The sequence below is a fragment of the Trachypithecus francoisi genome, unplaced genomic scaffold (assembly GCF_009764315.1).
Source record: "Trachypithecus francoisi isolate TF-2019V2 unplaced genomic scaffold, Tfra_2.0 Lachesis_group5, whole genome shotgun sequence".
NCBI lineage: Eukaryota > Metazoa > Chordata > Mammalia > Primates > Cercopithecidae > Trachypithecus > Trachypithecus francoisi.
In genome coordinates, this window is record NW_022681470.1 from 24,584,312 (window position 1) to 24,611,511 (window position 27,200).

At 41.8% G+C, this 27,200-nt stretch overlaps 1 protein-coding gene across 5 annotated transcripts in view; it reads right to left on the minus strand.

Moving 5' to 3' along the window:
• Positions 1-27,200, minus strand: part of ADCY10 (adenylate cyclase 10) — a 107,119-nt gene that overhangs the window by 49,221 nt on the left and 30,698 nt on the right. For all 5 annotated transcript variants that reach the window (XM_033197233.1, XM_033197232.1, XM_033197234.1 and 2 more), the window contains 8 exons: positions 25,741-25,859; positions 25,044-25,120; positions 23,374-23,563; positions 20,038-20,093; positions 14,847-15,000; positions 6,103-6,295; positions 5,034-5,120; positions 781-1,055 (listed from right to left, as the gene is read on the minus strand). In XM_033197233.1, coding sequence (XP_033053124.1) covers positions 781-1,055; positions 5,034-5,120; positions 6,103-6,295; positions 14,847-15,000; positions 20,038-20,093; positions 23,374-23,563; positions 25,044-25,120; positions 25,741-25,859 — 1,151 coding nt within the window. The remainder of the gene's footprint in view (positions 1-780; positions 1,056-5,033; positions 5,121-6,102; positions 6,296-14,846; positions 15,001-20,037; positions 20,094-23,373; positions 23,564-25,043; positions 25,121-25,740; positions 25,860-27,200) is intronic.

Below are 27,200 nucleotides of genomic sequence, written 5' to 3' on the forward strand. Positions count from 1 at the left end.
CACTGAAAAGCTCAGAGAGCACTCACCAGTGAGTCAGCTTTCCACATCCGCCATAGACAGAGAACACCAATACCAGACCACACCATTGCCAGCCAGGTAAGACCTTGCTTAGTTGCAGGTCATAGTCTTTAACGCTTACCAGTTTGCCTTTCCTGTCACTTGCCCGTAACAATGCTCTTCTTCACTGCAGGTTAAAGTGAGTATACCCAAAGCCCCCATGATGAAAGGGAAACAGAGCCTTTCACTAAGCAAAGTTGGAGAAGGCGTAACAGGGAGACAACATGGAAAAGGTGAGCAACATCCATCCTACCAAGCATATGAATGGCCCCTTCAAAAGGTGGACCAGACCAAGCACAGTGGCTCATGCCTGGAATCCCAGCATTTTGGGTAGCTGAGATGGGAGGATTGCTTGAGCCCAGGAGTTCAAGATCAGCCTGGGCAACACTGTGAGACCCCATCTCTACAGAAATAAAAAATTTACCAGGGGTACACACCTGTAGTTCTGGCTACTCAGAAAGCTGAGGCAGGAGGATGGCTTGAGCCCAGGAGGTCAAGGCTGCAGTGAGCCATGATGGCACCACTACACTCCAGCCTGGGTGACAGAGTGACACCCTATCTCAAAAGAAAACAAAAAAAAGAAAAGAAAAAATTTTTTAAAGGTGGGGCCAGGAAAGATACTGAAATAGGCACATCAAGACACATACTAAGAAATCTGATGAAGTCTGGACCGAGGGAATGAATGCAGATGTCAAGAGTTCAGAATAGAAAGAGGTTACTTACAAGTCCAGTTCTTTGGGGATACAGCTCACATTGAGGTCAAGACAGATCTTGCTGGTGATGTCGTTAGGCTGTACTGCACCAACGGTGATGTAGGTGGTGTTCCTGTTCTTCATTATGGCACTGGCAGCTGCACAGGGAATGTCAACAAAGGGACACAGGGACATAATGATGAAGATAGGAACAGTCTGGATAAGCTTCTCCATAAATCTCCAGGAGGTCGAATCCACAAACTGGGCCTCATGAATGATAAAAATAATCCATTCTTCTTTCACTGTCTGGACAAGATACAGAAAGAGAAAGAGAAACACTATAGGATGTCAGGTTTTTTTTACATACGTATGGGTATGCATATGTATCCATTGAATTTCCGGGTTTGCTTACGATGCAGCGAAAGAACTAAGTTCAATTTTTTCTTTCCAGTAACTTTGTATTATTTTTTGTTCCATTAACTTAGAATTTGTGGCTATTTGGACAGAGCTGGCTGGAATGGACTCTTCGTCAAATCTTTGTGTAAAGATAGTGCAAATTTGGAGGATAGATGGAGTTTTAGGGGTACCCACAAAAGCCAACTGAAGTGCTCATTACATAAAAATAACTGGTTTATTAATTCTGAGTCATTTTAATCTATTGAACAATAAAGTTCTCCTGGGGAAATCTACTTGACATTTATTCAACCAACGTATATTCAGCACATGCTTACTGAGCACCCCCTGGGCTAGGTGTTAAACAAAACTAGTCCTCGCCCTGCTGGCAGCTGATGCGATTCTAGTTTGAAATGTGGTATGTGTTACACTTAAAAAACAGATCATGTGTCCCTTTTCTCACATAGACTACACTTCCCTAAGTAATCTGAATTATTTATTCACTCATCAAGCATCTATTGTGCGTCTATGAGGGTCAGGTGCTGTTCTAGGTACTGGGAATACAGTCTCAAACAAAATATGGAGCCTACGTTTTAGTGTCAGCCACTTATGTAACAGGCTCTGCCTTACCACTGTGTAAGGTGTCACAATGGAGAAAACCCACTTCCCAATTCTCACTGCTCCAGACTGCTAATGACTGCTTTTTGTTTCCCTCTGAGAAGAGACTGAGTTAACCCATTCTTTCTCTTTGTGCTTGACAGTCATTATAAAGTGTTACAACCTGCCTTGTTCACATATACATAAGTCTATTCCTACAGCCCCATTCTGTCACCGAATACTTAGCCCTTTGCCTAGCCCTGAGAACAGTTTAATGAGGAGGTAAGCACTACATTGTTTTGATTTTGACTGGTATCTTTAAAAAGATGGGGAGATAGAAATGTAAGTTTTAATCTAAGGATAGCCTTGTCAATGAATTATTCATAAATTGAAGAGAACAAAGCAGGAACAAAAAAGCATGAATTCAATAATAAAACATTGGCCTGGTTTCTTCCAATTTAAAATGAGGATTGGGTTCTCTCTAATGTGAAAAAAAAGTCAACACTTACATTGTACTTACTATGTTCCAAGTACTGCAGGATACTCTTTACATAATTAACTCATTTAATCCTCACAACATCCATATACAGTGGTACTATTGAATCTATTTACTGAGAAAATTTGGGCACAGAGAGGTTAAGTAACTTGCCCAGGGTCACACAGATAGTTAATGGTCCAAAGACTTGTCAGTACACAATTGAAAACAGCTTTGGTAGCAGTTTCCAAACAAGATTCTGCTTCAGTACCAACTGAAAAGTTTTACAACAAAAGTAAACAACTAGATAGATTCCGAGGCCCAATCCACATCCTACTTTTTCAATCTTTAGAGTGAGAACTCACAAATCCATATTTTTAAAGGAGCTTCTTGTAAATACTTGTGATGCAAACAGTCTAAAGCCTGACATTTAGAAACTACTGATATTGTCTTGCCTATGACCTGAAGTGGAGAAGAAGAAAGCTGTATTATAAATATGATATAATGCCATAAACTTATATCGATCATTTATTATGTACAATTATGAGGCACACTGCTCATCAATAGTGATATAGAAATGTTAAGAGACTCTGTTCTTAAGAAGCTTACAGGCTGGGTGCGGTGGCTCACGCATGTAATCCCAGCACTTTGGGAGGCTGAGGTGGGGATCACGAGGTCAGGAATTTGAGAACAGCCTGGCCAACATACTGAAACCCCATTTCTACTAAAAATACAAAAATTAGCTGGGTGTGGTGGTGCGTGCCTGTAGTCCCAGCTAGTCAGGAGGCTGAGGCAGGAGAATCGCTTGAACCTCAGAGTCGGAGGCTGCAGTGAGCCGAGACCGCACCATTGCACTTCAGCCTGGGTGACAGAGCAAGACTCTGTTACAAAAAAAAAAAAAAAAAAAGAGGCTCACGATCTCCTGAGGGGGAGAGAAACAGATATATAAGCAATGAATGGCAATATAGCATAATAGTATAGAGTGTATAGTATAACTAGACATGTGTTCAAAGCCTTACAGAAGCCTGGTGGAAGAAGAGTTGGTCATGTCTAGTGATCTAGGGAAGTTCTCACCAAAGAGGTGACACTGAAAGATGAGCACCATTTCTCTAGCTTCAAAAGAAATCTTTTGGCTTTTATCTTGTTACCACTGGGACTTATTTCGAGGGTATAAAGTATGGGTTGGTGTGATTTGCATATACTCTGAGAATTATATGAAGGATGAATTGAAGCAGAGAGGTGTGAAGCACAGAGTTTTTTGGAAATCTATGGAAACAGTCCAGGAAAAGATGATAAGAGCCTGAACTATGGCAATAGGAAGGGAGGGCAAGGAGATTCCAGAGACTCTCTAAGGTAAAAATAGTAGGACTTGGCCGTGAGTAAATGTGGGAATGTGGGTGAAAAAGAAGATAAGGATAACTTTAAATGATACAGAATGGCATAATTTGCTACTAATGAAATCAAGGATCAGGGTCAGGATGAGGAAGAAAGGGCACTATAGTAAAAAAATGAATTTAGCTTTAGACACTCAACTCAGCGTGAGTCACTACATCCAAGTGGAATATCTAGAAGGTTCTTAGGAGTATGGTTTTAGTTTTTATAAGAGAGGTGGGGACTGAAATATAAATTTGGTGATCAATATATAGCAGACAGTCATGATATTACTGGAAGAGAGAGAGCTAACTCTTGTTGAGTGTTTCTTATGAAAGAGACACTGTTCTAAGGGTTTCTACATATAATTTAGTCATTTAAACTTACATCCCAGTGAGCTAGGTACTATTATTTTCCTCCATTTGATAGATGATAAAGCAGAAACGTAGAGAGGGTAAGTCACTGCTTGAGGTTGCTCAGATAGCAAGTGATAGGCCTGGGGGTTCAAACCTCAGTGGTCTGACTACAGAGTCTGCATATGTAACCACTTTGGTACATTATATCTCAACAAAGCATGAAAAAATGAGGGCTGAGAGAGGCCAGACTCCTAGGAGTGATATTAAGGGACTCTTTTCAAGGCATCTAAATTCTAAACAGACCTTTTTCTTTTTTTTTTTTTTTGAGACGGAGTCTCGCTCTGTTGCCCAAGCTGGAATGCAGTGGCTGGATCTCAGCTCACTGCAAGCTCCGCCTCCCGGGTTCACACCATTCTCCTGCCTCAGCCTCCCGAGTAGCTGGGACTACAGGCGCCCGCCACCTCGGCCGGCTAGTTTTTTGTACTTTTTAGTAGAGACGGGGTTTCACCGTGTTAGCCAGGGTGGTCTCGATCTCCTGACCTCGTGATCCGCCCGTCTCGGCCTCCCAAAGTGCTGGGATTACAGGCTTGAGCCACCGCGCCCGGCCTCTAAACAGACCTTTAGCTTGAGGTTTGGAAGGATGGAGGAGAATGAAGCACTTTAGGATAAAGCCTTCACATATGCAAAAGCCTCTTGCCAATGCGGTCAAACCACCTGGCTTCGTAGTGATTTGCCCAGTTTTCTGCCCCCAACTTCTTTTATTTATTTATTTTTTTGAGACAGAGTCTCACTCTGTCGCCCAGGCTGGAGTGCAGTGGCGCAAAGTCGGCTCACTGCAAGCTCCGCCTGCCGGGATCACGCCATTCTCCTGCTTCAGCCTCCTGAGTAGCTGGGACTACAGGCGCCCGCCACCACGCCCAGCTAATTTTTTGTATTTTTTTAGTAGAGACGGGGTTTCACCGTGTTAGCCAGGATGGTCTTGATCTCCTGATCTCGTGATCCGCCTGCCTTGGCCTCCCAAAGTGCTAGGATTACAGGCGTGAGCCACCGCACCCGGCCACCCCCAACTTCTTGACCCACAGATGCTCTTACCTGCTCCAAGATCTTCATAAACAATATTTCCAATTGGTTTTGCTTTTTCAAGGTGCTCATCCTGGAAATCTCCCGAGAAATAGGAAACTGTACAAAGAATTATGAGAATATGAAGCGTGGGAAAATAGCAAAGGGAACTACTGGCTGTGCGACTTTGGGCAAAACACTTAACTATTCTGTGTCTTAAAATCCTCATGTGTTAGATAAGTGGTCCCAACCTTTTTGGCTCCAGGGACCAGTTTTGTGGAAAACAGTTTTTCCATGCACTGGGGCAGGGAGGATGATTTTGGGATGATTCAGGTGCATTACATTTATTGTGCACTTTACTTCTATTATTATTACACTGTAATATATGATGAAATAATTATACAACTCACCGTAATGTAGATAGAATCAGTGGGAGCCCTGAGCTTGTTTCCTTGCAACTAGATGGTCCCATATGGGGTTGATGGGAGACAGTGACAGATCATCAGGCATTAGATTCTCATAAGGACCATGCAGCCTAGATCGCTTGCATGCACAGTTCACAATAGGGTTCATGCTCCTATGGGAATCTAATGCTGCTGCTGATCTGACAATAGGAGGAGCTTAGGTGGTAATGTGAGCAATGGGGAGTGGCTATAAATAGAGATGAAGCTTCACTTGCTCACCCACTGGTTACCTCCTGCTGTGTGGTCTGGTTTCTAACAGGCCATGGACTAGTACCAGGGGTTGGGGACCCCTGTGTTAGATAATTCAGGAAAAGACAGGGCACAGTCTCTGCACTGGCATCACTTGTAGGAACAGAGAGACTTTGTGTCCCAGAGTAGCTAGCACAGCTATGATAGAAAGGTAAGAAAAAAATGAGTCAGCAGGTGGTCATTTGGAATTTTTTGAGCATGGTATTTCAAGATACCTCTAATATGTCAAGAATGTGGATGCACATCCAAAGAGGATTGGGAGCCATTTACTCACCATCTGGATACTCCAGAAATACAGACCAAAGAGATGCTGAGTCACAATGCACCAGAGAGGAGTTGCTGTGCCTGCCCATGGTTATTCGTGCAGAAGTATACTACTAGCTAGTTACCTGAACATGGAAAATGTCATTAAGAAGACAGTAGAACTTTTCATCCAACAGTGTCATGACTTTATTTCGAAGGTTGGTCTGTCGTTCTTTATAATGTTTACAAGTGTCCAGGCCTAGGACATTGACCATGAGCATCTGGATGGTATAGAAAGTTTGATGGAAGCTGATCTTAGTCAATGAAATGGCAATGACCCTGTTTGTGAGAAAATCAAGAATCAGAAGAGAGTTTTTAAATATATATTTTTGAAAATAATAAAGGTTAAAGGAAAGTTCTGTCTTCTCATATTCAGCTATAATGATGGAGATTTTCCAAACTATCTGGCAATTGTTCTTTTTTTTTTATTTATTTTTTATTTTTTATTATACTTTAAGTTCTAGGGTACATGTGCATAACATGCAGGTTTGTTACATATGTATACTAGTGCCATGTTGGTGTGCTGCACCCATCAACTCGTCAGCACCCATCAATTCGTCATTTATATCAGGTATAACTCCCAATGCAATCCCTCCCCCCTCCCCCCTCCCCCCTCCCCATGATAGGCCCCGATGTGTGATGTTCCCCTTCCCGAGTCCAAGTGATCTCATTGTTCAGTTCCCACCTATGAGTGAGAACAAGTGGTGTTTGGTTTTCTGTTCTTGTGATAGTTTGCTAAGAATGATGGTTTCCAGCTGCATCCATGTCCCTACAAAGGATGCAAACTCATCCTTTTTCATGGCTGCATAATATTCCATGATATATATGTGCCACATTTTCTTAATCCATTCTGTCACAGATGGACATTTGGGTTGATTCCAAGTCTTTGCTATTGTGAATAGTGCCACAATAAACATACGTGTGCATGTGTCTTTATAGCAGCATGATTTATAATCCTTTGGGTATATACCCAGTAGTGGGATGGCTGGGTCATATGGTACATCTAGTTCTAGATCCTTGAGGAATCGCCATACTGTTTTCCATAATGGTTGAACTAGTTTACAATCCCACCAACAGTGTAAAAGTGTTCCTATTTCTCCACATCCTCTCCAGCACCTGTTGTTTCCTGACTTTTTAATGATTGCCATTCTAACTGGTATGAGATGGTATCTCATTGTGGTTTTGATTTGCATTTCTCTGATGGCCAGTGATGATGAGCATTTTTTCATGTGTCTGTTGGCTGTATGAATGTCTTCTTTTGAGAAATGTGTGTTCATATCCTTTGCCCACTTTTTGATGGGGTTGTTTGTTTTTTTCTTGTATATTTGTTTGAGTTCTTTGCAGATTCTGGATATTAGCCCTTTGTCAGATGAGTAGATTGCAAAAATTTTCTCCCATTCTGTAGGTTGCCTGTTCACTCTGATGGTAGTTTCTTTTGCTGTGCAGAAGCTCTTTAGTTTAATCATATCCCATTTGTCAATTTTGGCTTTTGCTGCCATTGCTTTTGGTGTTTTAGACATGAAGTCCTTGCCCATGCCTATGTCCTGAATGGTACTACCTAGGTTTTCTTCTAGGGTTTTTATGGTATTAGGTCTAACATTTAAGTCTCTAATCCATCTTGAATTAATTTTCGTATAAGGGGTAAGGAAAGGATCCAGTTTCAGCTTTCTACTTATGGCTAGCCAATTTTCCCAGCACCATTTATTAAATAGGGAGTCCTTTCCCCATTTCTTGTTTCTCTCAGGTTTGTCAAAGATCAGATGGCTGTAGATGTATGGCTTTATTTCTGAGGACTCTGTTCTGTTCCATTGGTCTATATCTCTGTTTTGGTACCAGTACCATGCTGTTTTGGTTACTGTAGACTTGTAGTATAGTTTGAAGTCAGGTAGCATGATGCCTCCAGCTTTGTTCTTTTGACTTTGGATTGTCTTGGCAATGCGGGCTCTTTTTTGGTTCCATATGAACTTTAAAGCCATTTTTTCCAGTTCTGTGAAGAAACTCATTGGTAGCTTGATGGGATGGCATTGAATCTATAAATAACCTTGGGAAGTATGGCCATTTTCATGATATTCATTCTTCCTATCCATGAGCATGGTATGTTCTTCCATTTGTTAGTGTCCTCTTTTATTTCACTGAGCAGTGGTTTGTAGTTCTCCTTGAAGAGGTCCTTTACATCCCTTGTAAGTTGGATTCCTAGGTATTTTATTCTCTTTGAAGCAATTGTGAATGGAAGTTCATTCATGATTTGGCTCTCTGTTTGTCTGTTACTGGTGTATAAGAATGCTTGTGATTTTTGCACATTGATTTTGTATCCTGAGACTTTGCTGAAGTTGTTTATCAGCTTAAGGAGATTTTAGGCTGAGACAATGGGGTTTTCTAAATATACAATCATGTCATCTGCAAACAGGGACAATTTGACTTCTTCTTTTCCTAACTGGATACCCTTGATTTCTTTCTCTTGCCTGATTGCCCTAGCCAGAACTTCCAAGACTATGTTGAATAGGAGTGGTGAGAGAGGGCATCCCTGTCTTGTGCCAGTTTTCAAAGGGAATTTTTCCAGTTTTTGCCCATTCAGTATGATATTGGCTGTGGGTTTGTCATAAATAGCTCTTATTATTTTGAGGTACGTTCCATCAATACCGAATTTATTGAGCGTTTTTAGCATGAAGGCCTGTTGAATTTTGTCAAAAGCCTTTTCTGCATCTATTGAGACAATCATGTGGTTCTTGTCTTTGGTTCTGTTTATATGCTGGATTACGTTTATTGATTTGCGAATGTTGAACCAGCCTTGCATCCCAGGGATGAAGCCCACTTGATCACGGTGGATAAGCTTTTTGATGTGCTGCTGAATCCAGTTTGCCAGTATTTTATTGAGGATTTTTGCATCGATGTTCATCAGGGATATTGGTCTAAAATTTTCTTTTTTTGTTGTGTCTCTGTCAGGCTTTGGTATCAGGATGATGTTGGCCTCATAAAATGAGTTAGGGAGGATTCCCTCTTTTTCAATTGATTGGAATAGTTTCAGAAGGAATGGTACCAGCTCCTCTTTGTACCTCTGGTAGAATTCAGCTGTGAATCCATCTGGTCCTGGAGTTTTTTTGGTTGGTAGGCTATTAATTATTGCCTCAATTTCAGAGCCTGCTATTGGTCTATTCAGGGATTCAACTTCTTCCTGGTTTAGTCTTGGGAGAGTGTAAGTGTCCAGGAAATTATCCATTTCTTCTAGATTTTCTAGTTTATTTGCGTAGAGGTGTTTATAGTATTCTCTGATGGTAGTTTGTATTTCTGTGGGGTCCGTGGTGATATCCCCTTTATCATTTTTTATTGCGTCTATTTGATTCCTCTCTCTTTTCTTCTTTATTAGTCTTGCTAGTGGTCTGTCAATTTTGTTGATCTTTTCAAAAAGCCACCTCCTGGATTCATTGATTTTTTGGAGGGTTTTTTGTGTCTCAATCTCCTTCAGTTCTGCTCTGATCATAGTTATTTCTCGCCTTCTGCTAGCTTTTGAATGTGTTTGCTCTTGCTTCTCCAGTTCTTTTAATTGTGATGTTAGAGTGTCAATTTTAGATCTTTCCAGCTTTCTCTTGTGGACATTTAGTGCTATAAATTTCCCTCTACACACTGCTTTAAATGTGTGCCAGAGATTCTCGTATGTTGTGTCTTTGTTCTCATTGGTTTCAAAGAACATCTTTATTTCTGCCTTCATTTCGTTATGTACCCACTAGTCATTCAGGAGCAGGTTGTTCAGTTTCCATGTAGTTGAGCGGTTTTGATTGAGTTTCTTAGTCCTGAGTTCTAGTTTGATTGCACTGTGGTCTGAGAGACAGTTTGTTATAATTTCTGTTCTTTTACATTTGCTAAGGAGTGTTTTACTTCCAATTTTGTGGTCAATTTTGGAATAAGTGTGATGTGGTGCTGAGAAGAATGTATATTGTTGATTTGGGGTGGAGAGTTCTATAGATGTCTATTAGGTCCACTTGGTGCAGAGATGAGTTCAATTCCTGGATATCCTTGTTAATTTTCTGTCTCGTTGATCTGTCTAATGTTGACAGTGGAGTGTTGAAGTCTCCCATTATTATTGTATGGGAGTCTAAGTCTCTTTGTAAGTCTCTAAGGACTTGCTTTATGAATCTGGGTGCTCCTGTATTGGTTGCATATATATTTAGGATAGTTAGCTCTTCCTGTTGAATTGATCCCTTTACCATTATGTAATGGCCTTCTTTGTCTCTTTTGATCTTTGATGGTTTAAAGTCTATTTTATCAGAGACTAGGATTGCAACCCCTGCTTTTTTTTGTTCTCCATTTGCTTGTTAGATCTTCCTCCATCCCTTTATTTTGAGCCTATGTATGTCTCTGCATGTGAGATGGGTCTCCTGAATACAGCAGACTGATGGGTCTTGACTCTTTATCCAGTTTGCCAGTCTGTGTCTTTTAATTGGAGCAATTAGTCCATTAACATTTAAGGTTAATATTGTTATGTGTGAACTTGATCCTGCCATTATGATATTAACTGGTTTTTTTTGCTCGTTAGTTGATGCAGTTTCTTCCTAGCCTCAATGGTCTTTACATTTTGGCATGTTTTTGCAATGGCTGGTACCGTTGTTCCTTTCCATGTTTAGGGCTTCCTTCAGGGTCTCTTGTAAGGCAGGCCTGGTGGTGACAAAATCTCTAAGCATTTGCTTATCTGTAAAGGATTTTATTTCTCCTTCACTTATGAAACTTAGTTTGGCTGGATATGAAATTCTGGGTTTAAAATTCTTTTCTTTAAGAATGTTGAATATTGGCCCCCACTCTCTTCTGGCTTGTAGAGTTTCTGCCGAGAGGTCTGCTGTTAGTCTGATCGCTTCCCTTTGTGGGTAACCCGACCTTTCTCTCTGGCTGCCCTTAAGATTTTTTCCTTCATTTCAACTTTGGTGAATCTGGCAATTATGTGTCTTGGAGTTGCTCTTCTCGAGGAGTATCTTTGTGGTGTTCTCTGTATTTCCTGAATTTGAATGTTGGCCTGCCCTACTAGGTTGGGGAAGTTCTCCTGGATGATATCCTGAAGAGTGTTTTCCAACTTGGTTCCATTTTCCCCCTCACTTTCAGGCACCCCAATCAGATGTAGATTTGGTCTTTTTACATAATCCCATACTTCTTGCAGGCTTTGTTCATTTCGTTTTCTTCTTTTTTCTTTTGGTTTTTCTTCTCGCTTCATTTCATTCATTTGATCCTCAATCGCTGATACTCTTTCTTCCAGTTGATCAAGTCAGTTACTGAAGCTTGTGGATTTGTCACGTATTTCTCGTGTCATGGTTTTCATCTCTGTCATTTCATTTATGACCTTCTCTGCATTAATTATTCTAGCTATCAATTCTTCCACTCTTTTTTCAAGATTTTTAGTTTCTTTGCGCTGGGTACGTAATTCCTCCTTTAGCTCTGAGAAGTTTGATGGACTGAAGCCTTCTTGTCTCATCTCGTCAAAGTCATTCTCTGACCAGCTTTGATCCGTTGCTGGTGATGAGCTGCGCTCCTTTGCAGGGGGAGATGCGCTCTTATTTTTTGAATTTCCAGCTTTTCTGCCCTGCTTCTTCCCCATCTTTGTGGTTTTATCTGCCTCTGGTCTTTGATGATGGTGATGTACTGATGGGGTTTTGGTATAGGTGTTCTTCCTGTTTGATAGTTTTCCTTCTAATAGTCAGAACCCTCAGCTGTAGGTCTGTTGGAGATTGCTTGAGGTCCACTCCAGACCCTGTTTGCCTGGGTATCAGCAGCAGAGGTTACAGAAGATAGAATATTGCTGAACAGCGAGTGTACCTGTCTGATTCTTACTTTGGAAGCTTCCTCTCAGGGGTGTACTCCACCCTGTGAGGTGTGGGGTGTCAGACTGCCCCTAGTGGGGGATGTCTCCCAGTTAGGCTACTCAGGCGTCAGGGACCCACTTGAGCAGGCAGTCTGTCCGTTCTCAGATCTCAACCTCCGTGTTGGGAGATCCACTGCTCTCTTCAAAGCTGTCAGACAGAGTCGTTCGGGTCTGCACAGGCCTCTGCTGCTTCCCCTGTTGTTTTTTAGCTGTGCCCTGTCCCCAGAGTTGGAGTCTACAGAGACAGGCAGGTTTACTTGAGCTGCTGTGAGCTCCACCCAGTTCAAGCTTCCCAGCGGCTTTGTTTACCTACTTAAGCCTCAGCAATGGCGGGTGCCCCTCCCCCAGCCTCGCTGCTGCCTTGCGGTTAGATCGCAGACTGCTGTGCTAGCAATGAGGGAGGCTCCATGGCTGTGGGACCCTCCCGGCCAGGTGTGGGTATAATCTCCTGGTGTGCCTGTTTGCTTAAAGCGCACTACTGGGGTGGGAATTACCCAATTTTCCAGGTGTTGTGTGTCTCAGTTCCCCTGGCTAGGAAAAGGGATTCCCTTCCCCCTTGCGCTTCCCAGGTGAGGCAATGCCTCGCCCTGCTTCAGCTCTCGCTGGTCGGGCTGCAGCAGCTGACCGGCACCGATTGTCCGGCACTCCCCAGTGAGATGACCCCAGTACCTCAGTTGAAAATGCGGAAATCACTGGTCTTCTGTGTCGCTTGCGCCGGGAGTTGGAGACTGGAGCTGTTCCTATTCGGCCATCTTGCTCCGCCAAGGGCAATTGTTCTTTATTGCTGCTTCTGATATATATACTCCCTCATTCTCCTGTTCCTAAGCCCTGATTAATTTAACCTAGCTAATTCTCTCCTTTCTATTCCTACTGCCACCCTATACTACCACAATAGCAAGCCACTCTGACTGGGAGCTTCCATTGCCTAACAGCATGAACCGAGGCCTCCTTTATGTGACACATAAGACTTTCCAGAGCCTCATTCTATCCTTTCTTGCCACTCTCTGCCGAGCAATCTACCCTTCACAACAGCAAGCAGGTGAGAGTTACCTGCACACCCAGAGCTGTTTCTCCTCTCCATGCTTTTGCTTATGCTGTCTCCTCAGCTCAGAGTGCTATCACTTCTCATTGCCCCTCATTTGACGTTCATCTTAAGTCTCAGCTCAGGTGTAGCCTCCTGGAAATTGTCATCAGTGTCCCAAGGTTGGCTACATATCCTTTCTTCTCTTAACTTCCACAATTCTCTATTGCATGTCTCTATCATTGCCCTCACTACATTCAACTTTTAATGTTATCTGATATGGTTTGGCTCTGTGTCCTCACCCAAATCTCATCCCGAATTGTAATCCCCAAGTGTCAGGAGAGAGACCTGTTGGGAAGGGATTGGATCATGAGGGTGGTTCCCCCCATGCTGTTCTCATGACAGTGAGGGAGTTCTCATGAGATTTGATGGTTTAAAAGTTTGGCACTTCCTCCTTTGCTCGCTCTCTCCTGCCGCCATATAAGACATGCTTTGCTTCCCCTTTGCCTTCTGTCATGATTCTAATTTTCCTGAGGCCTCCCCAACCATGTGGAACTGTGAGTCAATTACACCTCTTTTCTTTATAAATTGCCCAGTCTCAGGTAGTTCTTTACAGCAGTGTGAAAACGGACTAACACATTATCTCTCTCCTCCTCTTCTGTGAGAGCTCCTTGAGGGCAGAGAGCAGACTTTATTGATGTTCAGGGCTTTGGCATTTGTTGACACATGTCCGCACAAAATTCGTATGTTAAATTCTTAGCCTCTAGGACCTCAAAGTGTGACCTTATTTGAAAAGAGAGTCGTTGCAGATACAATTAGTTAAGATGAGATCATGCTGGAGTAGGGTGGGCCTCTAATCGAATATGACTGATGCCCTTATAAAAAGGTGAAATTTGGACACAAACAACACACAGGGAGAACGCCATGTGAAATGAAGGCAGAGATTAGGGTGATGCTTCTACAAGCCATCTTTGAAACACCAAAGATTGCCAGCAACCACCAGAAGCTAGCAGGTGGGCATGAAACAGATTCTTCCTCATGGTCCAGAGAAGAAAAGATGCCTTGATCTCAAACTCCTACCCCTGAGAACTATGAGACAAATTTCTGTTGTAAGCCACCCATTTGTAACACTTTTTTTACAGAGGCCCTGGCTAACGAAAACAGCACTTAGTAGTTCCTGAACATAGTAGGAATTCAATAAATGATTGAATACATGACTAAACAAATGTCTTCTGACTGTTGTGAATTATCCCTTCAGCAATGGTAAAGATATTTTAAAATTGGCCTTTCTCAGGTCTAACTTGAATGTGGGATAGAGATATAGTTAAGAATATTATAAGATTAACAAGCATTTTCCCCTCACACTGTTTAGGTTAGCTGGGGAAAGGATGTGAGACACTGCAATTATTGTCCTGGTCATCACTACTGTTATTGAATACCATACTATCTACTTCCATGAGGAAGTAGAATGGATTGTCCCAGAGATGCCCTCATGATATTCTTTATATGAAAATAAATAAACAACATGAGACAAGTATATTAGATCTGTCTTCCAGAGAAAAATCCAAAGACCTCTCATTCTCTAACCCCAGTCTCAGGACTAAACGGTTTGAACTAGTGATTCCCTGTCAGCTAGCTGGATAAACTTACGTGTTTGTTCTGCAGACCAAATCTAGCCTTGATCTCAACATATATGCCAATTGTCTGAATATTGGGATTACTTAGGAAACTTTAAATAACCAAGCCCTACCTGGCATTAAATCAGGATATCCATGGGTCAGCCCAGTTTCTCTTTTTCTTAGCTCTGTATGTTTATTGTTAGTTATCTATTTAGCACAAGGGTCATGGTATCCAATCATGGTAGGTTATGGATAATTTACATAAGGCAAGTTATAGGAAGGAGAAGAGCATCAAAATAAATCAGGATTCTATGGGTTCACACAGAACAATCATTCCAAGACACTCACCTGTGGTTCTTACCTTGGGCCAGGTACTCAATTTTCATAAGTATCTGGCTTTTTCCATATCCCTGTAATCCCTCATACATTAAGACTTGGCTGCTGTTAGACATCAAAAATTTGTTCATAGTACACATGAAGTAGTTGATCTCTTTATTACGTCCTGTTATTTTTAGTTTTAAAAAAGAGCAAACTCAATCAGCATAAAATAGTCTAGAGATATAAAAAGGCACATAGAAACATTCCTTCTAAAAATATCCTTGGGCCAGGCGCAGTGGCTCACTCCTGTAATCCCAGCATTTTGGGAGGCCGAGGCGTGCGGGTCATCTGAGGTCAGGAGTTCGTGACCAGCCTGGCCAACATTATGAAACCCTGTCTCTACTTAAAAAAAAAAAAAAAAAATTAGCCGGATGTGGTGGCAGGTGCCTGTAGTCCCAGCTACTCAGGAGGCCTGAGGCAGGAGAATCGCTTGAACCCAGGAGGCAGAGGTTGCAGTGAGCTGGGATCGAGCCATTGCATTCCAGTCTGGGCGACAAGCAAAACTCCATCTCAAAAAAAAAAAAAACCCAACTTGGAATTTCTCCATGGCATTGTTCACAGACTTTCTTCAAGCCTTATGCACTTTCAAAATTTTTTAAGCTAACCATGTGGTTTTGCAGTTTTATTTGATTAGAAGCTGTGAAGGAAAGTATTCTTATAACGTTCATTATAATGTTTAATTATACTGTAGAAAACTGAGATTTGCTTAGATTACACAACCAGGAATTAAACCAAGGCTGTCTAACCCTAAAGTTTTTTGTTGTTGTTGTTCTTTTTTTGTTTGTTTGTTTTTAACACACTAGAAGTAATCTGTAGACTACTGCATTAGGAAATAAGTTTATCAAAGTTAGTTTTCCTACATTAAACAATTATAGATAAAATATTTTTATTTCTGATTCTGTGATAAAGGAAACTTGCCCTCTGTAAATGAAAATTATACTTAATTCAGGGCTACAAAAAGCATTACCAGGGATAAAATTCAATTTGCCTTCAGACATCATGTACAGATTATTTCTATCATAAGAACAACTTAAATTCTTAGTGAAAATAAATTGTAGGTTTTTTCTGACTATAAAACTAACATATGCTTACTGTAGAAAATATGGAAAACTTGGAAAAGGAAAAGAAAAAAATAAAAATCACCTTGGGTTACAACCCTTATTTTTCTTGTGTGTTTTTAAATACTGTGACAACCCTAGCTGAAATCTGAAACTCTGCTCACAATCTTTGAAATCTGGGTGTACAGGAAGGAGTTGGAAGAATTGTAATTTCTAAGCAGTGAGCAATTTCTGTCAAAAAAGGTGGAGACTCATTGAGAGCCAACTATTCCTTCTTTGCTGGGCAGATGAATGTGGAGGCCCATTTTGTTATTCACTGATAGAACAAATAAATATCCAGGTATTATCTAATGTCTTTGTTGAAGGACCATTAATCCAAGTGTAGATATTTAATAAAAAGAAGCTAAGTGCTTTGCCTGGTAATAGAAATTTCTGAGTATGGCTTAGTGAGAACTACTCAGCAGACTGTATTGCTTCTTTTGGGTGAAATATTCCCTTTCTGAAAATGCATTTGAACCTCAATTTTGTGAGATGTTTTGTGTTTTTCTTTGGCCTGAATGAAGCTCACATAGGAACTCAGAGGATGAGGCTTAAAAGGCTGCATAGCTGCACACACATATATACACATGTATACATAAGTAACAAACCTGCACATTGTGCACATGTACCCTAGAACTAAAAGTATAATAATAAAAATAAATAAAAATAAAAAAATAAAGTTTCCTAAGGAAGCTTAAAAAAAAAAAAAAAAAAAAAAAAAAAGGCTGCCTAGCTGACTCTTCCAGCTCCCTGTGTTCTATTCATACAGAACACCTACAGGTAGAACCTTATGGATTATCTTTAGCTGGATTCTCAAATGAGGTGGTCTCCTTAACTTGAAATGCCTGCACCTTGTTTCTGTCTAAGCAAAGCCTCAATATCAGGGACTGTTGTATGCAGTTTTTACCCTAAAAAGCCACTATTTATTTATTATAGTTTTGTTGTCAACCATGTTGTTGCAATTGCATTTATAACAGCTCTTGTAAAAGAAGGGCATTTCCCATGCTGCTAGTCTCTGACAATCTGTGTTTGGTTATAGCTTGAAGGAAGGTATGTGGGCCTGATCTTTCTGTCATACTGGTGGAATCAGGGCAAAAAGGCAACTAGATCAGACTGAGAAATATACACATAGGCTGCACACAGTGGCTCACGCCTGTAATCCCAGCACTTTGGGAGGCCAAGGCGGGCAGATCACAAGATCAGGAGTTCAAGACCAGCCTGGCCAATATGGTGAAACCCCATCTCTACTAAAAATACAAAAATTAGCTGGGTGCGGAGGTGCGCACCTGTAATCCCAGCTACCTGGGAGGCTGAGGCAGAAGAATCGCTTGAATTCGGGAGGCAGAGGTTACAGTGAGCTGAGATCACACCACTGCACTCCAACCTGGGCGAGAGAGTGAGACTCTGTCTCAAAAAAACAAAAAAAGAAATATACACATAATGTGTTCTAATGTGACTGCCATGTTGGGTCTGCAGTCTTGTAGAAAGAAGGTTAGGATTCTGTTGCTGTCAATTATTCAAATAAGTATATTCTAGGATGACAAGCAAGGCCTCAGAGGAGGGCGAGAGTGGGTATTCCTTCTCTCTAGCTTCCGGAGTTTTGGAATCTGGACTTAAATGAAGTGATTGGCTTGAAGACCCTGAAAACTACCTGAAAGCTGTGAAAATGAGGCATTTCTCCTGGCCCAAGTGTTTTTTTTTGCAGTTCTGGAACTGTTGCCCTCCTTCGGGCTCTGCTGACACCAAGATTGTGGCCTGATATTTCTCCAAAGTGTGAGACAGAGCCTCCTCTTAATTGCCTTAACACAGTTAAGACCAAGATTTAACTTACGATAAGACTTTCGGGGATGTTTGTGTCTGACAGAAGGAAATTACAAGTGCTACTGGAAGTGGTTGCCTTCAGAATCCACATGCCAATCTTCGTTGGGTCTCTTCTCTCATAGGTAGATCCCTGCCTCATTTTAGGTCTACTCCTGTCTAATCTCAAGTTATCTTTCATACAATAAGGGCCCTATCACCAGGAATCACAAAAATATCACTTCCAAATGGATTGTAGACTTAAATATAAAAGGTAAAAACAAAATTTCTGAAAAAAATGCTAGAAAAATATCTCCATGATTTTTGGGTCATGAAAGGTATCTCATATAGTATACAGAAGCACTAACTATAAAAGACAGGTAAATTTGATTACATTAAAATTAAGAACTCTGTTTATTAAATGCATAACTGAGAGTAAAAAGGCAAGTACAGAGTGGGAAAAGTGATATACAGTACAAACAAATGACAAAGGACCCATTTCTAGAATGTGTAAATAATTCCAAAAGATAATCAAAATACAACCCAGTTGAAAAGTAGGTGAAAAATTGTACAAGTACTTTAAAAAAATGTCTGGGCTGGGCACAGTGGCTCACGCCTGTAATCCCAGCACTTTGGGAGGCTGGAGTGGGCGGATCACTTGAAGCTAGGAGTTCAAGACCAGTCTGGCCAATATGGTGAAACCCTATCTCCACTAAAATACAAAAATTAACTGGGCATGGTGGCGGGCACCTGTAATCCCAGCTACTCAGGAGGCTGAGACATGAGAATCACTTGAACCCAGGAGGTAGAGGTTGTAGTGAGCCAAGATTGCTCCATTGTACTCCAGCCTGGCAACAGAGTGAGACTCTGTCTCAAAATAAATAAATAAATCAGTCCAAATGGTCAAAAAACTTATGAAAAAGGAACTCAACCACATCAGGGAAATACAAATGGAAACCATAATAAGATACCACTATATACCCAACAGAATTATTGAAAGGATAAAGATTAATTAAACGAAGTTGTTGCCAAAGATGAAGAACAACTGGAACTCTCTTAACATTCTCGATCAGACTAGAAATAAATACAACCATTTTGGAAAACTACTTGGCATCATCTACCAAAATTGCACCCTTTGTCCCAACAATTTCAGTCCTACATTTTACTCCTACATTGTATTCAACAGAAATGCATACATGCGTTCACCAAAAGACTGTGTAAGAATGTTTATGGCGGCCGGGCGCGGTGGCTCAAGCCTGTAATCCCAGCACTTTGGGAGGCCGAGACGGGCGGATCACGAGGTCAGGAGATCGAGACCATCCTGGCTAACACGGTGAAACCCCGTCTCTACTAAAAAATACAAAAAACTAGCCGGCGAGGTGGCGGGCGCCTATGGTCCCAGCTACTCGGAGGCTGAGGCAGGAGAATGGCGTAAACCCGGGAGGCGGAGCTTGCAGTGAGCTGAGATCCGCCACTGCACTCCAGCCTGGGCGACAGAGCGAGACTCCGTCTCAAAAAAAAAAAAAAAAAAAAAAAAAAGAATGTTTATGGCAATATTATTCATATGAACCAAAAACTGGAAATAACCCAAATGTTGTACAGCAACAGAATGGGTAAATTGTTGTATATTTATAAAAATGGAATACTACATAGTAATGACAGAGAATGAATTACAGCTACACCCAACAATATGGATGAATTATATAACACATCATTGAGTAAGAGAAAGTATATATAAGGCATATATAATTATACAATGTATGATTCCATCTGTATCAATTTTTTAAACAGGGGAAAGGAAGTAGGAAAGAGTGATCCTGGTGTATTGCTATTTTTCTATTTCTTTTTTTTTTTTTTTTTTTTTTGAGACGGAGTCTCGCTGTGTCGCCCAGGCTGGAGTGCAGTGGCGGCACGATCTCGGCTCACTGCAAGCTCCGCCTCCCGGGTTCCCGCCATTCTCCCGCCTCAGCCTCCTGAGTAGCTGGGACTACAGGCGCCCGCCACCGCGCCCGGCTAGTTTTTTGTATTTTTAGTAGAGACGGGGTTTCACCGTGTTAGCCAGGAGGGTCTCGATCTCCTGACCTCGTGATCCTCCCGCCTCGGCCTCCCAAAGTGCTGGGATCTATTTTTCTATTTCTTAACCTGGACAATGATTATATTTTCACTTTGTGATAATTCATTAAGTTGCACACTTATCATTGATGTATTTTCCTGCATGTTTTGTTATAGTTCAATAAAGAAGTTTAAAATCAAGACCTACTACCTACCCAGCAAAGGGTAATCCTCCTTTCTGTTGCAGATGAGGCATGCCATACCAAACATGCTGAAGAGAAGAAAAAAAAAAAAAAAACAGATGTTAGATTCAAAACGGAAATATTGAGAGCAAGAGTGACTAGTTCTTAGTCCCCAGAAAGTTTCCTTCTCAATTGCTAACATGAGTCTATCCCCTGACTCAAGGGTTGCAAATGCCAAGAGAAGGAGAAAGGAGGAGAAGGTCTTACTTGATAGTGGAGAATCCAAAGAACTCAGGTAGCATCTGTTTCCATAGCACCTGGCACATTGTTCAATAAATGCTTGTTGAGTCTGCACTGGTAGAGGAAACCCCTTTCTGGGGAGATCAGACACCTAATATATGGCCCAATAGACTTCAGTGTGGTGCAGAGTCACACATTCTGGAAAAATTCCACCAATTGCTTAAACAATAATAGCACACCTTTTTTTAAGCACATGCTATGTGTCTGGTGCAGTTCCAAGTGCTTTACATGCATCATTTTCTTTAATCCTGACAAAAACACTGTTCAGAAGTACTACTTGGCCGGGAGCAGTGGCTCACGCCTGTAATCCCAGCACTGTGGGAGGCCGAGGCGGGCATATCACGAGGTCAGCAGATCGAGACCATCCTGGCTAACACGGTGAAACCCCGTCTCTGCCAAAAATACAAAATGAAATTAACCGGGCATGGTGGCGGGCGCCTGTAGTCCCAGCTCCTCGGGGAGGCTGAGGCAGGAGAACGGCGTTAACCTGGGAGGCGGAGCTTGCGGTGAGCCGAGATCGCGCCACTGCACTCCAGCCTGGGCGACCGAGCGAGACTCCGTCTAAAGAAAGAAAGAAAGAAAGAAAAAAGCACTACTGGCCAGGCGCAGTGGCTCACACTTGTAAACCCAGCACTTTGGGAGGCCGAAGCAGGTGAATCATCTGACGTCAGGAGTTTGAGACCAGCCTGACCAACATGGTGAAACTCTGTCTCTACTAAAAATACAAAAATTAGCTGGACGTGGTGGCATGCACCTATCATTCCAGCTACTCTGGAGGCTGAGGCAGGAGAATCACTTGAACCCAGGAGACGGAGGTTGTAGTGAGCCAAGATCATGCCATTGCATTCCATCCTGGGCAACAAGAGCAAAGTTCCATCTCAAAAAAAAAAAAAAAGAAAAGAAAAAAAAAGTAGTATGATTATTATGTTCATTTTGCCAGTAAGGAAATTCAGGCACAAAGAGTTTAATTGCCCAAGACCCCATAGCAGGTGGTAACACAGGATACTGACAGTGTCCCAGCATAGGCCAGGGTGCATATGTTTCCTCACTCCATAACAGTATCTCTTGAAGAAGCCCTTTACTCAAAATGGATTATGCCCGTCTCTGAACTACAATACTACTTTGTTATGCCTCTCTTATAGCATATATTAAAGGTTCCCATGTAACGTACAGCTAAGTTTGTGTATGTTGGTCTTCCCCACTTGATTGTGAATTTTCTGGGCAGGAACTGGGTCCTGTTCATATGGGTATGTGTATTTCTCACTCTTTTATCTGCAGAGATGGTACAGAAAAATCATGAAGAGTGCAGGCTTTGGGATCAGATAGTCCTGGGTTTGCATAGTAAACTGACTGCATTAATGGCCCCAGTACCTGTATCTATGCCCTTTGCCGTGTAACTTGGCAGAGTCCTCTCATTCTGGACTCAGCCTTGTGAATGCTTTCATCAATGGACTATCTGCAAACGTAAGACAGGAAGAGGCTTGAAAAATGCTTTTGCATTGGGCCTGCTCTCTTGCTCCTCCAATATTGCCAGGACAAACATACTGGGTGGAAGATGAGACACATAGAACCTAATTGCCCTAATTATCCCAACTGAGGCCGCTAGGTTGGCCAACAGCCTGTTGAACCCGAGGCATGTGAATAAGCCAAGACAACATCAACCAAATCCAGCCAAGATCAACTGAACCCCACATTTGTGAGAAAAACAAATGTTTATTTTTGCACACCACTGAGGTTTTGTGATTGCCTGTAAGGCCACATTATTGTGACTAAATCTTGACTCCATTGCACACTATAAATATGGCCATAGACAAGTCATTTAACATCTCTGAGCCTCAGTTTTTGAATTTATAAAATGGAAATTATAATAGTTTCTATCTCATATGGTCAATATTAAGACTAAATTATATATTTTGGGGTAAAGTACCTGATGTTTAATAAGTACTCACTAAAAATTATTATTCATTCATGTATTCAAACTGCACTTTGTTGATGGCCTATGTACGCCAAGCACAGTGCTAAGCCTCAGGAATACTGAAGTGAATAATAAAGACATTTTGACCCAACTGCAGCCCTGGTTCTCTTATCTGACTCTTGAAGTCCTTGATTCTAGCTTGCTAACAAAAAGAATAACAACTTTCTGCTTTCCGTACTATTCATTTATTCATCATTATTGAGGACCTACTGTATATCAAGCACTGGGGATATAAGAAGGAAATAATTAGTATCTTCAAAGAGTTCACAGTGTAACAAGTGAAAAGTATAGCAAGTGAATAATTGTGATATAGGGTGAGGAGTGTTCTAATAGAGACATATGCTATAGGAGGAAAAAAGGAAGAGGAAGGAGGAAGACAAAGGAGGAAAGAGCTTAATTGTCTAGCTGGGATGGGGAATTCATAGAGGAATGTCTATGAATCCCTCGAGCTGGGTTTCAAAAATTGACTGTGGTTTTCCCAATAAACCAGGAGTGGGTGGGTGCTGATGAGGACAATCTACTTAAACAACCCAGAGGAGGGGGCACAGGAGGAGATGAATTTGGAAAGGCAGGTGGTACCTTGTATGTCATTGCAAAGAGTTTGAACATCACCATGAAAATGACTAAAAGCCATTGAAGGATTTTAAGCTTCAAAGTGACACCCATAAATCGACGCTGAGCTTTTGGGGAATGTATTTCACTAAAGACTTAGAGGAGGAATAATATCTTGCACTCTTCTAACCCTATTCGGCATATGGTTGACATAATTAGTAAATATTTAATGGTTGGTGATTGGGCCCATTTAAGTGCAAACAGATACTCAAATGAGAGGATTTTTTCTTTGGTTTGTACAACTTTGAAGAATCACCCTCATATTCTCAGATCTGAGGAGAGAATGGGTTCTTCCACCATGCCATAGTGTCAGTCAGACGGAGGAAAGATTAAGGATTTTCAAGTCTGGGACTTGGTCTGGGGAAAGCATAGATTTCAACTTCTTGAATTGGCTCCAAATCTTAAACGGGTGATTGCTTTGCTATCATAATTCTCCCACTTCTTTACTAAAATATACTTCAAAATTAATGCTCCACACTCACACTTTCTCAGTACGGCCCAAATACTGATACAATGGTCCAGAATCTCCAACACCTTTCATAACTTTCTTTGGAAGCTCTTTAAAAAAGTAGGCTGGTAGGTTGCTGCCATTGTAGGTGACAGAGTCACAGGTCACAATTCCTGGGTAGTACATCATCATCCTGGCAGCTATGTTGACTTTTTGACCAATGACTATAACAAGAAAGATAAAGTCAAAGATCAGGGAAATAACAGCCATTGAACTGAATGTAATTTGAAACATACTGTCCCCAAATAGCATGTTTACCCTTTACTCCCTTTGTCGCTCATGAATGACGTACAAGTCTAGCCTCAACACCCATATTCAGCCAATGGCTGTTAACAAAATATGCAGGGAGTTAATTAGTCATTAGCAAAGTTTCTGCCTCACCTGGGAGGCCAAGAGAATCATCTGCTCAGGGATGGAAGAGCCTTGAGTATGGAGCAGGCTCTGTAACTGGGATGGCCACAGCACTGAAGGCTCTCACAGAAGGTGTAAACTGGTCTTCTAATACAAGGTGGACAAACACAAGCTCGGGCCTGGGGTACTGATCCCCATATGAGACACAAAATTGTGTCTGTATGCTCCTATAAATAAACCTTCAATTGGCAATTTCTTGATTTAGAAAATGGGCTAGAAGAAGCGTGCATGGAGAATTGAAGCACAGGCTCTGAAGGCAGACTGTGCAGGGTTGAACACCAGCTCTACCTCTAACTATGTGCAAATTACTTGGGGCAATTACTTTAAATAACTCCTCATGCCTCCATTCTCTAACCTATAAAATAGGGATGATAATAGTATCTATCTCAGAGGATAGTTTATGAAGATTAATGAGTTAATACACGCTTATCACTTTGAACAGCAGCTGGCTGCTTGTAAGCCCTCAATTAATATTACTACAAGTGAGGTAGCAAATGTGTCACTTTAACATAAACTTGAATACTTCTGAACAAGATATTCTTTTTAAAAACTATTTATTGTGGAGAAATTTGACCATAAAATAAAATATAATTTAATGAATTTCCATATACCCATCACCCCATCCCAATAAGCCATTAGCCCATCTCCAATCCTGCCCCATCCTCACCACCATACACTCCCCACCCTGTGTACTTTCGAAGAAAATCTCAGACATTGTATCATTTCAGACATAACTATCTTGGTATTTTACATATATTCAGTATTTTAGACGCATTATTGCTGAAAATCTTAAACCCTGATAGGATGGAAGAGGGAAGTAATAGAGTCGTGAAATCTGGAGATAACATTTACTTATTACTACTCTCTTTTGAGAGTATCACTATTTTTCAGTAATATCAACATTCATAATTTTTAAGGAGTTCTAGCCTATTCCAGGAATTAAGAGAAGTAACTACTTATTGTTAACAGGAAATTATTACAGGAGTCCTTCATTCCATCAACATATAGCCTCCCACTGCTCCCCTCCCATGACTACATATTTCTCATACTCATGCGTAGCCCCAGAAATGCACACTCTGCAAGCATTGAGAGCTCCATGGCTTGGCTCCATCTGGAAGACTTTCTGAGGACAGGGCTCATGTCTCACTCATTTTTGTGCTTCCTCCCACAAAGCCCAGTGGCAAGGTGCTGTGTTTGCGGAAAGAAAAGTGGAGATGAGCTGACTCAGCACACCTGTGTACTCGTGTCTCACAGTGTGTCCAACGATCCCACAGAAGACAATCCCACTGGCAACGCCGATGGATACAGTTCTGGTGCAGGGGGGACAAGATTTGTGGGGAAAGAGATAAAGATAATGAGCACAGAGAAAGTGGGAAGGGTGGGAAATAATGCCTGGGTTGGGAAAGGGTGGGAAAGGATTTTCTCTATCCGTTGGAATTAGTTTATGGCATTTCTACATGGCCCGGAGATGCGAGGGAGGAACAACAGTGTAAGACACAGGACTAAGTTCTTAATTAATTCTTCTTTCTTTCCGGTTCCCTGCATGCCCTCCCTACGTATGCCTCAAAAGGGTCAGGGACCACTGGGTGGGACCAGGGTCAACACTCACTGGATTTTTTTTTTTTTCTTTTTTTTTTTTGAGACGGAGTCTCGCTCTGTCACCCGGGCTGGAGTGCAGTGGCCGGATCTCAGCTCACTGCAAGCTCCGCCTCCCAGGTTCACGCCATTCTCCTGCCTCAGCCTCCCGAGTAGCTGGGACTACAGGCACCCGCCACCTCGCCCGGCTCGTTTTTTGTATTTTTTTTAGTAGAGACGGGGTTTCACCGGGTTAGCCAGGATGGTCTCGATCTCCTGACCTCGTGATCCGCCCACCTCGGCCTCCCAAAGTACTGGGATTACAGGCTTGAGCCACCGCGCCCGGCCTACTCACTGGATTTTGTGAACTTGAGAGCAGAAGTCAAATATATCCATAGCACATTCCAGAGCATGAGTGAGCTCGTCAGGTACCTTTTCCCCAGGGAAGCCAAAGACACAGAGGAAAGAGCAGCCCTGTGAGGGAGAGAGACAGCAACCACAGCTGATGGACAGTGTGCTTTCAACTGACGGGCCAGAAGGCTCAACAGAGAGCCGGCGGCAATTTTCGGCTTCTGAATCAGATTTCATCATGATTTCTCTCACAGTATTTTATTTTTAGTACACTTCAATCGCTTCTACTGCATCATCAACAGGAGGGCTTGAGCCCTGGAGAAGGGCTTGTTTTGCTCCAGATGTAGTGAATAGGGCTGAGCTATCTGTGTGCATGCTCCAGCCTACTCTCTCCTGTGGCCAAGGTCGGTGCTGCAAGGTGCTCAGTTTAAGTCTATGAAGCAGCAGCACAGAGCAGTGGAAAAGGCACCAGCTCTGGAATCAGAAAGTCTCTGTTCTCAAGCCCCTTCTCTACTGTGGAAACTTAGAGAAGTCAATTACAATCTAGGAACTTCCATTTATCTATCTGAAAATGGATATATTGTAGACCTGCTGAGATGCTTTTGCCTACTAAAACAATTAATATGTTATATATTCAAAAAGTTGTCATAAACTATAAAGTACTTTGCAGATACTGTTATCATTCTTAGGGATAAAGGCTTAGGCTGCGAGTAGGTTTTCTTATCATAAAGCTAACTGTTCCATGCAATGATTCAACTCTAAAGCTTGGCATTTGTAGTATTAGTCACTTAAAAAATGACCTCAGTCAGGTGCTGTTGTCTATAAGAAAAGGGCATTGTGAATAAAGGATGATGGGTTGAAATTTTGAGTTTTTGACATGTTACATCCTGATAAAATGCAAAGAACACTAAAATACCTCAGTTTCTTCAACCCTCTCCAAAAGAATTTGATCAACTGTTAGATCTTTAAAAGAACTGGGATCTGCCTTGACGTGAAGGGAGAAACCCTGCTTCTAGGTATGTGTAAAGAGGGCCACCCCTTTGGGGGAAGCAGGGAGCCCATTTTGCCTGCAAATTTGTGTAGTGGCCTGGCAAGAGCTTTTGATTCCCCCAGCTCTCATTTATTGCGTGCTGACTCTAAGACAGGCATTACACCAAGTGCCTCACACATATTACATTATTTAAAACTTTCCACAATCATTTGAGGCAAATACTATCCCCATTCAAAGAGGAATAAACCAAGGCTCAGAGAAGTTCAATGACTTGCTAAGTCTCACAGCTGGGAATCTTCGGAGCCATGTCTGCAAGACACGAAAGACTGTTCTCTTAGATTCTACACTCTTTTCTTATGATACCCATGAGTCAATATTGAAGAAGATACTGGAGGCACCAGGCTGGAAGTAATCCCTTTCCCAGAACTCCCATAGCACAGAGTTAGTTCGTCTCATATGGAAAGCATGCTTCA